General features: G+C 36.6%; 1 protein-coding gene across 1 annotated transcript; it reads left to right on the top strand.

The window, feature by feature from the left end:
- The first annotated feature begins 2,600 nt into the window (after positions 1–2,600).
- LOC115506423 (solute carrier family 7 member 13-like) lies at positions 2,601–16,565 on the top strand. The gene is made up of 4 exons (XM_030304408.1): positions 2,601–3,308; positions 7,859–7,990; positions 12,774–13,135; positions 16,203–16,565. The coding sequence occupies exons 1-4, from the start codon at positions 2,642–2,644 to the stop codon at positions 16,476–16,478; spliced, it is 1,437 nt and encodes a 478-aa protein (XP_030160268.1). The 5' UTR covers positions 2,601–2,641; the 3' UTR covers positions 16,479–16,565.
- The last annotated feature ends 485 nt before the right edge of the window (positions 16,566–17,050 follow it).

Raw genomic sequence — 17,050 nt, 5'->3', positions numbered from 1 at the left:
TAAATTTTTGTAGACTAAAATAAACAATATACCAAAACAAAAACAAATCGTAAATTAATGTCTCTGTACTTTATCTTGCTACAAATAATGGATGAATGAATGTGAGTTAATGAAAAAACATATGTCAGATGTATTAACACATATATAGTGGCACAAGCTACACATGTGACTCAGAGACAGTAGTGGCCTAAATAAATACATTTATTCAGGAAATACTGTATTTCCCTTAAAAGTGAGAAGTCATTTGTCGTGTAGCTTTCAATTTTTGCTGTTGATGTTGTTGTTGTTACCTTTGGTGTTTAGAAGTTTGATTATGATTTTCTTGTGAAAATTTACATATTTATATATTTTGACAAAGTTGGGAAAGTTTCACCAGTTATTTCTTTGGATACTTTTCAGGCTTACCCTCTTTCTCCTCTTCTCTGGAACTCCAATGGCACAAATATTAGCTCTTGTGTTACATTCCCACAAAAATCACTGAGATAATATTCTTTAGTTTTGTTTTGTTTTAGTTCATTTTCTATTGTCAAATCGGGGGTTTCTACTGTTCTATTTTCATGTTCACTGATTCTTTCCCTGTACTCTTCATTCTGCAGTTGAACACACCCACTGAGTTTTTAATTTGTTTTATTTTTCGGTTCTAAAATTCCCACTTGGTTTCTCTTTATATATTCTATTTCTCTCCTGGCTCCTTCTGCTTTTTCATTTCTTACATGCATGTTTGCACAAGCTGATTGCAGAATTTTTATGATGGCTACTTTAAAATCCTTGACAGATAATTCAAAAACCTGTGTCATCTCAATATTGGTGTCTGTTGATTGTCTCTCCTCACTCAGGTTGAGATTGCCCAGGTTCTTGATATAACAAATGATTTTCTATTGTATCCTGGACATTTTGGATATTGCATTATTAAATTTGAGTTCTTATCCAGGACTGGAAGCTCCTAAATATATTTATTAATAGGCTGGTTTGTGTCTATCCACAGGGACAATATTGATATCTAATTATAATAAAAGAATGAGTGTTTCCACAAAATAATATTATTTCATACAACTTAATTACTGCTAAGATGACGAAAATGATCTCTGCCTCCTGGTATTAATGCCTTAAAGTCATCCCCTCCCCTTGAGTATGGGCAGGACTTATGAATTCTCAGTTCCAATGAATGGAATACAGCAAACATGAGGAGATGTCACTTCCAAGACTTTTGTCTTTTTACCACTCTCTCTCCCTGATGGAACAAGCAAGATGCCACACTACGATCTGCCCTATGAGGAGGCCCTCATAGGAAGAATGATGGCAGGTCTTCAGCCAATAGTTCAAGAGAGATTGAGGTCCTTAGTCCAGAAACCTGCAATAAACTGAAGCACGGCTGTATGAGTGAACTTGGAAGTGGATCGTTCCCCAGAGGAGCCTTGAGATGACTACAGTTCCAGTCAACAGATGATTGAAGCCTTATGAGACACTTAGAGCCAAAGGACCCAGCTACCAGCATCCAAATTCCTGACCCACAGGAACTGTGTGAGAATGTTTTTCAGGTCACTAACTTTTGGGGCAATTTGTTAGGCATCAGTACACACAAGTGAAATTATTAAGCCATGATAGGTCAGTACTCTAATAGATGTTTCACAGAGGTTATTTATTCAGCTCCATGGAAATGACTCTATGATAAAATGAAAATATTTTTTAGGGTTATTTATTTATTTTGAGAGAGAAAGAGAGAAAGCAGGGGAGGGGCAGAAAGTGAGAGGGAGAGGAAGAATCCCAAACAGGTTCCATGCTGTCAGCACAGAGCCCAATGCAGGGCTCGATCTCACAAATCATGAGATCACAAATCATGAGATTTCTGAGCTGAAATCAAGAACCGCCAGGTGCCCCAAAATGAAATTATTATCCTCATTTTACAGATGAGGAGATAGGGATTCAAAGAAATAAAACAGCTTACTAAAAATCATGCAGCTACTAAGTGTCAGATGTGGGATTCAATCCTGAGCCTACTTAAAGTTTACATTTTTTACATGAAGCTACAATTCCTCTCTTTGGAATACACTTTCAAAAGTATTAGCTCAGAGTTATATAATATCAACTTTTATACTTCCAAAGGAAAATTCTCTGGCCAAACTTAAATCTTTCTTTCGTAATTAGCTGTGACTAACTTGTTCAGCGACATATGTGTTTTCTTAAAGACCGATTTATTGAGATATAATTCATGTACCATACAACTCATCCCTTTAAATTGTACACTTGGGTGGGGCTATTTGGCATATTACATTAATAACTTTTTAAAACTTGTGATAAAATATATATAACATAAAATTTGCCATTTGGACCATTCTTAAGTGTACAATTCAATGGCATTAATTATAGTCACAGTGTTGTGCAACTATCACCAGGTATGTTTGAATTTTTAAATAATTAACATGTGAAACGTTTTAACTCTGGCACTCTTTAAAAGAGTTTACAGAATCTTAGAATGATTCACAAGTTAATTATTTTTAAAACAAAGTTAAGTGCAATAAAATGCTTATGTAAATCAACAAAGCATGCTGCAGAAGAATCATGCAGAAATGTATAAAAGTTAGCAATCCACATGACATTTTTATATTACTTTGCAGGATAAAAAAAAGAAAAAAGAAAAAATATGCAACTCCTGAGGTCAATAGGATTTTTCCATGGAAATATTTTATTATTTTGTGTCACAACAGGTGCAGGAATCTTTGTGTCTCCTAAAGGGGTATTAAAATACTCTTCACTGAACATAGCTGTCTCCCTGAGTATTTGGGCTGCTTGTGCTGTTCTGACTATCATCAGCGCTCTCAGTCTTGCAGAGCTGGGGACAACCTTCCCTAGAAGTGGAGCGCCTTACTATTTCCTCAGAAGATCTCTTGGATCCTCTGTTGCTTTCCTCAGTCTTTGGATCAAATTTTTTATTTATCCCTTAGGAATAGCTACGCAAAGCTTGATAATATCTACCTATATAATTCAGCCTTTCTATACCAGGTGCCCAGCTCCAGAGCTACCAAAGAAATGTCTAGCTTTGGCTATTTTGTGGTCACTGGGACTTCTAAATACTCGAGGGGTGCTAACAGTGGCTTGGTTTCAAACTATCAGTGTTTTGATGAAAATCACTATCCTCTGCTTCATTTCCCTTACTGGGATTGTACTGTTAGGGACTGGGAAAAAGGAGAATGTGGCCAAGTTTGAGAATTCTTTCGACGCTGAACTTCCTGGTGCCTCACAGATTGCAGAAGCCTTACTCCAAGGATTGTTTGCATATTCTGGTACATCAATCCTGATCAACATAGCAGGTAAATCCATCTCTGAAATACTTTTGTAGCAGGCTTAAAGTTTTGCCTACAGTTCTATAGAGAAAGATATAGCCGATTTGTTTGGTTTTTGGAATTCAATTTGATCTTCTTTGGACTAGTTGGATATATCACAGTTTAGTCATCACTAAACCTCAGTATATTACCATTTATATGGAAAATATGGAATTTAGTATTCTTCAGGTCATGTCCCTTATTCAAAATGTGGGAATTTATAATATAAAGTTTTCAAAAGGAAATTAAGATCATTCTCATACATTACTACATTTTATTCTAGCATTTTTTCAAGACATTTTGAGTTAAATATCAGTGATGTAAGAAATACATTAATATAATCTATTTGTAAAAAATAAGACTATCACAGATATATATATATATATATATATATATATATATACACCCTACCAGCAATGATAAAATGCCACATCCTAATTTTGATTCCATGATATGTCTCAGGGATCTTTCTATATCAGTTCTTAGTGACCTAACACATTTTTTAACTGCTGCATAACTTTCTTTAGGATGGCTTTACCACACCTTCACATTAGTATGTGTTTAAAGTTCTTACAATTTTTCACAATTACAAGGAGTGTTGTAATGCCCATGTTTCCCTATGCACATGTACTGTACGGCCATGTTGCCCCCTGCAATGTTATGGTACCAAGAGAATGTGGTAATAGATGCATAGCACCCTAGAGTAAACAAAAGAATTAAATAGAAAACAATTCATGATATTTCATTTGCCTTATAAAATTATAAGAATATAAAATATTAAGAAATATAGTAAATAGTGAAGTTGTATAAAACTTCCAAGCAAAATCTTTGCAACAATTTCTATAAGAAACTTGAACTTGGGGTGCCTGGGTGGCTCAGTCTATTAAGTGTCCAGTCATGATCTCGCCGTTCCTGAGTTCGAGCCCTGCAACAGGCTCTGTGCTGACAGCTCAGAGTGTGGAGCCTGTTTCAGATTCTGTGTCTCCCTCTCTCTCTGCCCCTCCCCCGCTTGTGCTCGGTCTCTCTCTCTCTCTCTCTCTCTCTCTTTCTCTCTCTCTCTCTGTCAAAAATAAATAAACATTAAAAATTTTTTTAAATTTAAAAACCTTGAGCTTGTTCCCCTACATGTCACACTACTAGTATAGATTTTATGCTTAAAATATCTGTAATATTTTATCAAAACTTTTCATTATGATTTCTTAGAAGCCCTGATTCTCAAATCATTGAAGTCTGTGATATTCCTTGATTATTAAGATATTTGTTCCCTCATGTAGATTATTAAAAATTAAGATAATTTTTAAGGATTTTATCATTTTTCTTTTTTAATAATTGACAAAGGTAATGTTTTCATTTCTGGCAGTGAAATTAGTGAATTTTTAAACCAATATCAAGGTTTTCCAAATAATAAGGCTTTAATTTATCTAGCACAAATGAATTGTTATAGCAATCATCTTGCAGCTAGCTTGGACATTAAAAAAGCACATGAAATACTGGACATGAGTGAAGGCCGAGTTTCATGGGTCACCGACTGGATCTGCATCCTTCAGGGGCCACTGAGTCACCTCACTTCCCAGTCGTGTTGGGTTATGAGCCACGGTCCTTGGACAACTGAATCCAACTTCCTCCAGCAGTTTCTAAAAAGCCCTTTCCTACAGTGGGCAGTTATGTGTTCTGCAAAAGTAAATACCCAGATATTAGTATCTCTCTAAGGTAGAGCATCTCACTAGAGTAAGCAGGAAGGTTCTTGATAGTAATCATCACCTGAAGATACAGCATAATGCAGCTATAAACCCAATTTGGGATCTTTTTGGACTGCTCATCTCAACCTCCTACTCCCTGACTTGATTTGTTATCAAAACAAACTAAGCCTTGAATTCAGGATGAGCATCCCATACCTAGCACTGGTAATGAAATGTGAATGACTTCAGATCAATATGGTGTTTGAAAGGTCTACAGAAATTTTCTGGCTCTGCAGACTATTAAAGCAAAAGTCCCAATAAAACGAGTGTAGTAATTCCATCAGATCTTGTGGCCAGTTGCATGGGACTGGCTACCATTACCCACTTTGTTAACTTTATTTGTAAGTCTACAACACCAAATTTATACATCTGGCTTCTTGTATACCAAAACAGGTTAATCCTTGTGGTGAGAAAGGAACCCGTGTGCATTGTTGGTGGGAATGCAAACTGGTGCAGCCACCGTGGAAAACAGTATGGAAGTTCCTCAAAAAATTAAAAATAGAACTACCCTATGATCCAGTAATTTCACTACTGGGTATTTATCCAAAGAATACAAAAACCCTAATTCAAAAAGATACATGCATCCCTATGTTTCTTGCAGCATTATTTACAATAGCCACATTATGGAAGCAATTCAAGTGTCCATCAATAGATGAATAGATAAAGAATATGTGGTATATATACACAATGGAATATTACTCAGCCTTAAAAAGAATGAAATCTTGCTGTTTGCAACAACATGAGTGGATCTAGGGAGTATAATGCTAAACTAAACAAGACAGAGAAACAAATACCACATGATTTCACTCAAATGTGGAATTTAAGAAACAAAACACATGAACAAATAAAAAAAGAGACAAATCAAAAAAACAGACTCTTAACTATAGAGAACTGATGGTTACCAAAGTGGAAGTGGGGGGCAGGAGGGGTGAAATAGGTGAAGGGGATTAAGAATACATTTATCTTGATGAGCATTAAGTAATGTATAGAATTGTTGAATCTGTACACCCAAAATTAATATAACACTGTATTTTAAATATACTGGAATTAAAATTAAAAATAAAAATAATTAAATTAATTTTTAAAATAAATAAATAAATAAATAAGGATATTTAAAATAAAAAAAAAGAGGCATAACCCTGGCTAAAAAGAACTATTTCTCTCGAGTTTGGTCCTCAGATTTTCTGATCTGTCATATTCCTGGCCAAGTATAAACAGAATAGACAGCTTATGTCCAGATTCGTATGCTAGGGCCTCCTAAAGGGACACCACTGAACCCCAAGCACCACCATACGTCCTTTATATTTACGTCTGAAATAAGAAATTATATTGGCTCTCAAAACTATTAGTGCATCCATCTCAGTAACAGGTCTGACGAAATTAAAATGAGTCTCTAGTGACATAGACAACTCTCAGGAATTGAGTTCTATCCACATAACAGCAAAAGAACAAAAGTCCTCTGCTTCCATAACATGACTTGTGTGACTCTTGCAAGGGAGCATCAGGGAAGATGACATGGCATGCTGTGTAGAAAATCAGGGTCACTTGACACACATTCATCTTCACAGCAATTTAAAGAAACCCTCAGATTTCATAATCTGCTCCAAATTCCCATTGCACTAAGGAAATCCAGGAGATAACTGCAGCATTGGCTGGCCCTCAGAGGAAGTTGCATTAATAATGGCACCACCGGCTCAGATTTGCATCCACTCCTCGTCCAAAGATCTGAAGAGCAAGATCTAGGGTAACTTTTAAAAAGGCCAGTTCCCCAGATCCTTGAGGAAGGTTTCTGAGAACAAATGGTAACCTTTGGCCCGAGCTAGAAATGTAAATAAGAGACGGGAAAAGGCCCATTAGACAAAACTTTCCCCTCACCTTATGGAAAACCTAAACAGGAGAGTCTAAGCAGGCAGGGCACCTACCACAGGCTGCTCTTCTGTCATTGGAGATCAGAGGACATGGTCTTAGTCTGCACTGAAGACAGGAATATGGTAGAAAACACAAACTAAGAATCCACTGCTTCCCTGGACACATTTAAAACTTGGTAATACTCCCTGGTCTTAAGGATGTGACCAAAGTTGGGCATGTTAGGGACAAAAGAAATTTTCCACATTAAAACCAAGCAAGTTGTAAGAGACAGTATTCCTAAAGGAATTTTTTACTGTTCATTTGAACAGTGGTGGGAAAAGAGTAAGATGAGAAAGAAAGCATTAATTTGGTACAAGTTAAAACTTTTTTATCTTTTACTCTCTCTTTCTCAAAGAAAATAAAATGTTAATGTTAATGTAACATTTTATAGTTTCCCAAAGTGACAGTTAAAATTATTAGTCACTTTTTATGGGGCATCTGGGTGGCTCAGTCGATTAAGCGTCTGACTTGGGCTCAGGTCATGATCTCAAGGTTCATGGGTTCAAGCCCTGGGTTGGGCTCTGTGTTGACCACTGTGAGCCTAGAGCCTGCTTCGGATTCTGTGTCTCCCTCTCTCTCTGCCCCTTCCCTGCTCATGCTCTCTGTCTCTCTGTCTCTTGAAAATCAATAAACCCGTTAAATTTTTTAAAAAAATATATTAGTCTATTTATGGGATAATTTCGGAATAATAATTTTTAACAAAATAGTACAAAATAATGAAAAATCTAAGCTTTCAGGCACAATTTGTGCAGGACCAATGTAGAATCAGTCCATGTAGATAAGGAAGCATGAATCCATGAACAATACTTTCTCCTCTTTTTATTGTAAAGAACTCTTCAAAAGTCCCACAATAATACTTCCTCTTCTGATAACTTTATTTGTGTTTTTTAGGAGAGATAAAAAATCCCGGTGAGAATATTCCCAAAGCTCTGATTACCGTTCTTCCCATGGTGGCTGTTGTTTACATATTGGTGAATATATCCTACCTGGCAGTTTTGACCCCTCAGGAAATCATCTCTGCAGGTATGAATGTGTCTAGACAGAGAGAAACCAGTCACTACTACTACCTACTCTCAATAAACATTGACTCCTGTACACTGTAGATATGTTTGATACACCCCTAAAAACATAAACATGACGTATTCATGCTTTGGTTGTTATAAGGAAAGGAAAAATAATCACCTAAATGATCTATAAAGAAGGGGCATGTGCTAAGGGAAAGATCTAAGGATAGTAGAATGTGAAAAGCAAGAATTAGAAAGAGAAAGAGAAGGAGGAGAGGGCTGCAGAGGAGAAAGGGGAAAGAGATGAAGAGAAAAAGGAGCAAGCACAGCAAGAAGCAAAGAAGAGATATTTTGTTAGAATTTCTACCCTTTAGGGCACACCCAGATACATATCCTCAAAATAACTGTTTGGAATAGGCAGTGCATTCTTCATTTTGTAGATAGGGAAACTAGCTCAGGGAAGTTAAGTAATGGACAGAGTTAAGATCCAAAACTGGGTCTCCATCATGCTCTTCTTATGATAAAAGCATGTGTCTTGTCCAGGTTACTGAAGGTAGTGGGTTGTAAACGTGGACAGCAAGTTGCAAGATCTGATCTTAAAAAAAATACTCTTCCCAATACCTCTAGGTATGGTGCTCAAAGTTACATTCCTGGTAACTGACAGACTCAAAACCAGGTGGTCCAACTTCAAAACCCATGTTCTCAACCACCGCACTAAAATGCCTCAATTTACAAACAAACCAAATCAAAGTCCTGTATCGCCACCACTAGGAGGGATTATTATCAATGCAAGTAATAGTATGTATATACATTAACATATATCAGATAATAAGGTATATTAAAACAAATAATGATATAGTAGATACCATAGATGTGACTAAACAGAGCTATATCAAAAGGTTAGTAGTAAATGGTGTCATGTGAATGATAAAATTACAGTTTTTATTTCCTTTTCATGTGAATGATAAAATTACAGTTTTTATTTCCTTTTTTATATTGTTTCATATTGTTCATATTTTCCATGATTACCATGTTGCACTTATGATCAGAAAAATATCATTTTTCTAATGCCAAATAACATTTCCACAGAACCAACTGGTAAACTTTTATGAAAACACCAAGCCTTTTTTTTATTTTTTTGGAAACACCAAGCCTTTAAGAAAATGCTAAATCACATTGTTTACTTTAAAAAGGCAGAGTAGTATTTGAAATATATTTTAAAAATTCCATCAAATTTTAATTTAAAAAAAGGCAGTTACTCCTGAAAGAAGAGAAGTTATCTAGAAAGTTCATTTACTGATACAACTCACTCTTTAAATATTCTAGATAAAATCCAAGTAATACACCAATAAAAACATAAACTACAAAAATATTGTATAGAAAGACAGGAACAGGGGCGCCCAGGTGGCTCAGTCGGTTAAGCGTCCGACTTCGGCTCAGGTCACGATCTCACGGTCCGTGGGTTCGAGCCCCGCGTCGGGCTCTGGGCTGATGGCTCAGGGCCTGGAGCCTGCTTCCGATTCTGTGTCTCCCTCTCTTTCTGCCCCTCCCCCGTTCATGCTCTGTCTCTCTCTATCTCAAAAATAAATAAAAAACGTTAAAAAAAATTAAAAAAAAAAAAAAAAAGAAAGACAGGAACAGAAGTATCCGACCGTGTACAAATATAGTGCATGTGGTTTGGGAGAAGCTGTGACTAGAGCCAACATACTGGGATACTCAGGTAACTAGAATTTCCCTGCAGTGGAGGGGTTTTCAAAGCAAAGTTCACAAAGAGGATTAGTCTGATGTGCAAAGCCTTTACAAAAATAAGTTTTGAAATGTATTTTGAAAAAAAAACTATACAAGTTTCAAAAAGTCAAAAGGTGGTTTTATGCATCTTCTCTGACACTAGTACAAAAATGTTACGTTGCTTCTAAAAGGAAAATATAGGTGCACCTAGGTGGCTCAGTCAGTTAAGCATCTGACTACTGATTTTGGCTCAGGTCATGATCTCATGGTTCATGGGTTCAAGCCTCCCATCAGATTCTGTGCTGAAAGTGGTTGGAGCCTGCTTGGGATTCTCTCACTCTCCCTCTCTCTTCCCCTCCTGTCTCTCTCTCTCAAAATAATAAATAAATAAATAAATAAATAAATAAATAAATAAATAAACAAACATTAAAAAAAATAAAAGGAAAATACAATTTTTTAAATGTTACGTTAAAAAAATAAATGAAAAGAAAATATAAGTTTTTAAATGTCTAACTTATTTTGAGAGAGAAAGAGAGTGGGGGAGGGGGTGAGAGGCAGAGAGAGAGAGGGATAGTGAGAGAATCCCAAGCAGACCACACTGTCAGCATAAAGCCTGATGCAGGGCTTGAACTCATTAACTGTGAGATGATGACCTGAGCCAAAATCAAGAGTCAGATGCTTAACCAAATGAGCCACCCAGATGGCCCCAAGAAAATATAAATTTTTTTAAGTTATTTATTTTTTAAGAGAGAGAGCACACATGCAGAGAGTGAGGGAGAGAGAGAGAATCCCAAGCAGGCTTGACACTGTCCACACAGACCCTGATGCAGGGCTCCAACCCACAAACCATGAGATCATTTCCTGAGATGATGATCAACCAGCTGAGACACCTAGGTGCCCCTAAATTTTGATAAGTTAATAATAACATGTTACTATTACACCTTCCCACAATTTGGTCTCACAGGAATACAGTAGTAACACTAAAGGAGATTTTGTTTTAACTATTAAAATGAGAGACAGAACTGTAATTTGCCTGATACCCACTTCCAAACTAGTCAGCAAGTCCTGTAAAACTCTACCCCATTAACAGCTCGTCAGGTATTTCCCCCTTCTGCACGCCCACTCAGTGTCTAGACCCTCATTTTTCTCATCGGGCTACAGCAACAAACTCCTCATTTGTACACTCACTTCTAATCTCCCTCCAATCCAGCCTCCACTCAGTCTCTAGAGATGATGTTATAAAACGTAAATCTAATCATGTCACTCTCCTGCTTAAACACTCACTGTTTTGTGTCCTGCTGAAACCACCCCGTCACCACCAAATACACAAATACCAACTTCTAAACTGACCATTGCAGGTTCTCCAAGATCTAAGCAAGCCTAACTTTCTGTTAGGTGTGCACGAATACCCTCACTACATATCATCCTTTCTAAACAACTTACCATTTCCAGGTGAGACACTATTATCTCTGCCTCCCCCACAATGCCACCTTACCAGCCTTAGATGCCTACCTTGTGATGGATGTCACACTAGTAAGATTGATTCTAAGTTCAATATCCTTTGAGCCCTGACAAGTTCCTCCTAAGTCTCATTCCAGTCTTAGAAAGTTTGAAATGCAATTTAAAATCATGAAATGGAGTATAGTGAATAAACTTACAATATAATTGCAATCATCTCTCTGAATTTTAGGGTTGTTAACATTATTAATAAGAAATTGTCGGAATTTTAGAACCGAAATACCTACAAAACAAAGCTCAATGTTTTCAACTTTGCAAATAAATTATTAGAGGCAAAACTGTAGGTGTCAAAGCACTTGCAATTGAAAAAAAGAAAAGAACTAAACCACCATCAATTCATCACATTATCAATGAAAAAGACCAGTACATCATAGGTAGTAAAGATAATGCAATTGTATCATATAATTTTGAGCTCTACTTTAATTATAATCAATGGCCAATAATTTTAGAGAAATTTTGCAGTATAGTTGATGCCCTCACAACATAATTCCTTATGTTTCTAGTATCAGTTATTTGCCTTAGTTAAGCATCTATATTTACCCCCATTGAAAATCTTCTATTCTTATTTTTAATCATAGTATTTGTGACTATCACTCATCTGTTGTTGCCAAACAAGCCTCCCCAAAATGTACTGATTTACAACCACCACTTATTTGGTTCACAATTCTACAAGTTGGCAATTTATGCTGCGTTCAGCTAGGCAGTTCTGGTTCTCTGTTGGAGTCATATGTGTGTCTGCAGTCTCTTGCAGTTTGGGTAAGCAGCTTTATTGATGTTGGCCATGATTTCCTGTTTCTTTGGGGACTCAGCTTGTAGGTTAGCTTGAGTCCTTGGAGAAGCAAATGCCAAGAAAGAATTAAATGTGCAATGAATTTAGTAAGAGAAATGCTTGTGTTAGAGAAACCAAGAAGGAAGCCAAGTAAGGCTGGAAGAGCCATGGGATCACAATGCGAGTGTGACCCAAAGTGAAGAAGAGAAAGAGGAAAAAATAAGTAAAAACACCCTGGACTGATATGCTGTATAGGAAAGGTTTGGCACATCTGCCAGGAAGCCCTTTAGCCAAAGTTGGCCATCAGATAAATAAGTGACTCTTAGTGCCTCTACCTCACAGATATTAGCTGGGAACAACCTGTGGGAGCATGGCTTTGGTAGAAATGCCACAATGTATTTCTTTGTGCAGTAGCCAGGGCCCTAGGTCAATTATGCTCCCTGTATTTGGAAGTCTATAAGATGCATTTTCAGGCTCCAGAATTACTATGGTTTGTCTTTCACAGACTAGGTTGAGCTTGTTCACATGGTAGCTAAGCAGGGTTCAAGAGAGCAAGCAACATGTGATACTTCTCAAGGTATAGGCTCAGAGCTGGCAAACTACTACTTCCAATGCATTCTACTGGCCGAAATAGACCACGAGGCCATACTCAAGAACTGATAAAGAAACTCCCTCTCAGAAGAAGGGGCCAAGTCAGGTTACAAGAGTACAGATGCAAGAAGAAGTGAATAATTTTTGCCATATTTGCAATGAAGCAAAAGTGACTGACTCTTGAAATTTTTTTTAGATGCTGTTGCTGTCACCTGGATGGATAAAGTAATCCCTTCCATGCAATGGGTCATTTCTTTTGGGATTTCAACTTCAATAGTTAGCAACATATGTTGTACAGTGCTTTCAGCATCGAGGCTGTTCTACACAGCAAGCCAAGAAGGACAACTGCCTTTGATTTTCTCCATGCTTAATAACTACTTCAGTCCAACTGTTGCTATCACCCAGATAATCATCTTAGCTTCTTGTCTTATTATAGCCTCAGATTTAATCAATTTAATAAAATATTCAGGATTAGCAACCTGGGTTTTAAGAGGGCTATATATGATAGGTTTACTTAAACTAAGGTACCAGGAACCCAATCTACCCAGACCTTATAAGGTAAATCAAGATAAAAATGTTAATATTAACTTTCTACTCTATTTCTAGGAATATAACTTTTTTAACCCATAGGGGATGCTTCTGATCAATTAGAGTCCAATTTATGAAACATCTGATCTGGATCTCTATGTTCCAGTTTACTGATGTATAATTGGCTGTATGAGCTATTTTTGGCTTGTTTCTTATTGAGTAAAAGGTCAAAATTGATTCTCCACAAGGAATATAGTTATCACTTTTGTTATTTTCCAGGAGCTAGACAACAATGCTTTTGGGGGAAGGGGGGGAATATTGACCCAACTCAAAATCATCTCTTCAGTGCACAACCCAACATAGGTGATATGGCATTCCATTCTTAATTATATCCTTGATGGAGTCTTCATTTTCTACAATAAGATCAATAAGATGTTAATCTAAGCCTCAGTTTGGATTATTATAAACATTGTGAACCTGAACTTAACTTGCAAGATAAAATCACTACCTCCTAGATAATGTCAGTAGGGCCCTGTAGGCTCCTAGAGTATCTTTATGCAAAATATACAAAAGCACCCCTTCCTCTAGGCAGACATAGCTCTGTGCCCAGGCACAGCCTAGTGAAGAAAGCACAAGCTAAATATTAGCTCCACGCTGCTCCATCAGATGGGAGCACTTGTGCATATAGTTACTACTTAAGCAATCATACGTATAAGAAATTAAATTAGACTCATTTGAAAAGACCATTCTGACAATAGCATAGAAAGTGAATTAGAAGAAGGCATGAGTAGAGGCACCTGAGTGGCTCAGTTGGTTAAGTGTCCCAGTCTTGATCTTGGGGTTGTGAGTTCAAGCCTCAGGTTAAAAAATTAATTAGTTAAAAAGGAGGCATGAGCATATTCAGGTCAAACAGCCTGCAGAGGTTCATTTAGTCACCCAGTTTAACTAAAGAGAATTCTAAAACTTAGAGATTAAGTAAATTACTCTGGCTAAAAGATACCAGGCTGGAATTTAAACTAAACAGTCTGATTCCAGAGCCCATATTTTTGTTATATTTATTTTAAAAAGACTGGTGAATATTTTATTCTGTAAAGGACCTACTAAGGAAATTTTTTCTGATCTTAGCATCAAGAATACTTAGGCCTCTCCTAAATAACTGATTTGCTTATACCTTATGATGGACAGCTTTCAGAATCTATATGGAGCTTTGTCGCATGTGTTTTGTGAAACAAATTAATTCTTTATGTTTATTTCCCTCTCTCTTATTTTCATTTATTTTGTCTTGGTGTAATGTAAGACATACCTTGCTATAATGTAAATCCTAAGAGGTTTCAAATAGTGTTTGTTTAATTCTTTAGTTGTGTCATAAATATAATCAAAATGGCCGTTTAAGATATTTTCTGCATGTAAAGATTGTGTACAAAGTAAAATGAGAGTCCCATGTTTCATGCCAGTGACCATAATAACCACCTGAGTGTGCTTTTTAAAATATGAATTCCCAGACTCACTCTTGGGAATTCTAATTTAGTCGATGTCAGTTGGGCCCTAAGAGTTTATGTTTATCAATTATCTTGGGGCTTCTTATGCAGAGAAGTCCACTGACTGACCGTATTTTAAGACACACTAGTCTAGACAATCTTCACTTTCTTCCCCGCAAAATGGCTCCCTCTTTGGCCATTTCTCCTCTTGAAAAAAGTGAATGACAATAGCTTGGATTTGAGTCATCTATTTATTCAACAAATAAGCAGTAACTATCTGCTATGTTTCAGGTACTCTACTAGGCAGTTCAAAAAACCCATTAGCCTCAGAGAAGTGTAAGAAATGTATACAAATCACTGTTCTAAAGTTAATTAAGAAATGTCATTTTGTTGGGGCAACCTGGCTGGCTCAGTTGGTTGAGCATATGACTCTTGATCTCAGGGTTGTAGGTTTGAGCACTATTGGATGTAAAGATTACTTAAAAATAAAATCTTAAAAAAATATTTTTTTTAAAAAAGAAATGCCATTTTGTTGAGCACGTTTTACTGAAGTGCCCTGTGTACAATGCTCACAAAGACTTCAAAAGACCAGCATTAGATAAAACCTCATTTTGCAAATGGGTTGGAAAAGACCCTTTTTTCCCCCAACTTAAATGGCAACGACACACATATTTCAGGAATATTTGATTAAAAAGCTCTGAACACATTTATCTATCATGGCTACCTGCCCACCATGTAGCTTCCTTCAGTTGAAACAGGGTGCAGGGCCCCAAGGATCTCACTGTGCAGTGACAGCAACCCTGGACGCTGGTGCAATGGGCCCCACAGGACTTGCAGGGAGCCTCCTTCTGGCTCCCTTCGCAAATAGGTCTGAGGACCAGATTAATTAAGTAGCCCAAAGTTAAACAGCTGAACAGTGGCACTAAGCTCCCCGGAGAGGAATCTTCTGTATCTGTCTTAAATACCTCTGTGTCCCTAGCATGGCAAGTGGCACATAGGGATTCAGTAGATATTTCTTGAAGGAATGAACAATTAAGGTTGCAGAGCTTGCATTTCCAATCAGACTTTTCTGATTCCAACATTTCTGCTGTTTTTATTATGTAATAGTGCTGCTCTAGGAAAAATTGGTACATGCCTAATTAAAGAAGCATTATAACCAAATATTACGGTTATGCAAATTCCCAAAACTAAGAATGCTTCAATGACTAATACTAGAACGGAATAGTTAATTTTTTATTTTTGACAATGATTTCTTATAATGTATCTTTTTTCCCACGCTTGAAAATAAAGCACTTATTTTAGTAATAAGTTGGCAATATCTGATGAATAGAGTAGGCATTCATAAAAACTATAGAATAAATATAAATAAATAAATACTGTTCCACTTTTTACACTCATTTAGTCTGCCATTGATGTACTTTCTATAATATACTACTGAGACTGTCTCTTTAAATATATTTGAAAATATATTTGCAGTTTTCTCCCTGGTGTTTTGAAACATTTGTTCCAAACAGAAAGAGAATGTTCTTATATTGTTTATAGAAATTTTGAACTTTTGAGGAAAAGGTCATCACTAATCTTAATCTTAATCCTTTTTTTTTTTTTTTTTTTACTTTCAGGTGCGTTTGCCATTTATATTTGGATCCATAGCTATATCTTTGTTTCTAATTTTGACACCAATGATTCATTCTCCTAAAGTAGAGTATATCTATGGGTTTATCTTTATTTTCAGTGGACTTCTGGGTTACAGGCTTCATGTTCACCTTAATCAACATTCTGTTTGTTTTGATAAAATCACTTGTTATTTACAATTATTATTTAATGTTTCACCACCTGAAGACCAAGATGAAGGTATTTCAACAGGAAAAAAACATCTTGAAGAAATCTTTTTGTAAATAGGCAACCCTAAATCTGTAAGTGGTTAATGACTAAGCACATTCAATCTTTGCTTTAAAATGTATACACACACGGGCACCTGGGTGGCTCAGTTGGTTAAGCATCTGACTCTTGATTTTGTCTCAGGTCATGATCCCATGGTTTGTGAGACTGAGCCCCATGTCATAATCTGTGCTGACAGCATGGAGCCTGCTTTTCTCCCTCTCCCTTTCTCTCTGCCCCTCCCCTGCTCATGCACGTGCATGCACATGAGCTCTCTCTCTTTCTCTCTCTCAAAATAAATAAATAAACATTAAAAAAACAAAAATAATATATATATATATATATATATATATACCCTCATAGATACAAAACCTCCCCCTTCATACCCAATCCCCAACTACATGTATCAAATCCCCGCCCAGCTACGTATTCAAATTCTTTAAAAAAAAATTTTTTTTTAATGTCTATTTATTCTTGAGAAAGAGACAGTGGAAGCGGGGGAGGGGCAGAGAGAGAGGGAGACACAGACTCTGAAGCAGGCTCCAGGCTCTAAGCTGTCAGCACAGAGACCAATGTGGGACTTGAACCC

Source organism: Lynx canadensis, chromosome F2, assembly GCF_007474595.2.
Source record: "Lynx canadensis isolate LIC74 chromosome F2, mLynCan4.pri.v2, whole genome shotgun sequence".
Lineage (NCBI taxonomy): Eukaryota > Metazoa > Chordata > Mammalia > Carnivora > Felidae > Lynx > Lynx canadensis.
This window is presented reverse-complemented; position numbering and strand designations above follow the sequence as displayed.

Bases quoted from the DNA above. Each gene is read 5' to 3' on its own strand.
- LOC115506423 (XM_030304408.1), top strand. From the start codon at position 2,642: ATGCAACTCCTGAGGTCAATAGGATTTTTCCATGGAAATATTTTATTA. The intron at 3,309-7,858 runs GTAAATCCATCT...TGTGTTTTTTAG, and splicing joins AATCCTGATCAACATAGCAG to GAGAGATAAAAAATCCCGGT. The intron at 13,136-16,202 runs GTAAATCAAGAT...TTTTACTTTCAG, and splicing joins ATCTACCCAGACCTTATAAG to GTGCGTTTGCCATTTATATT.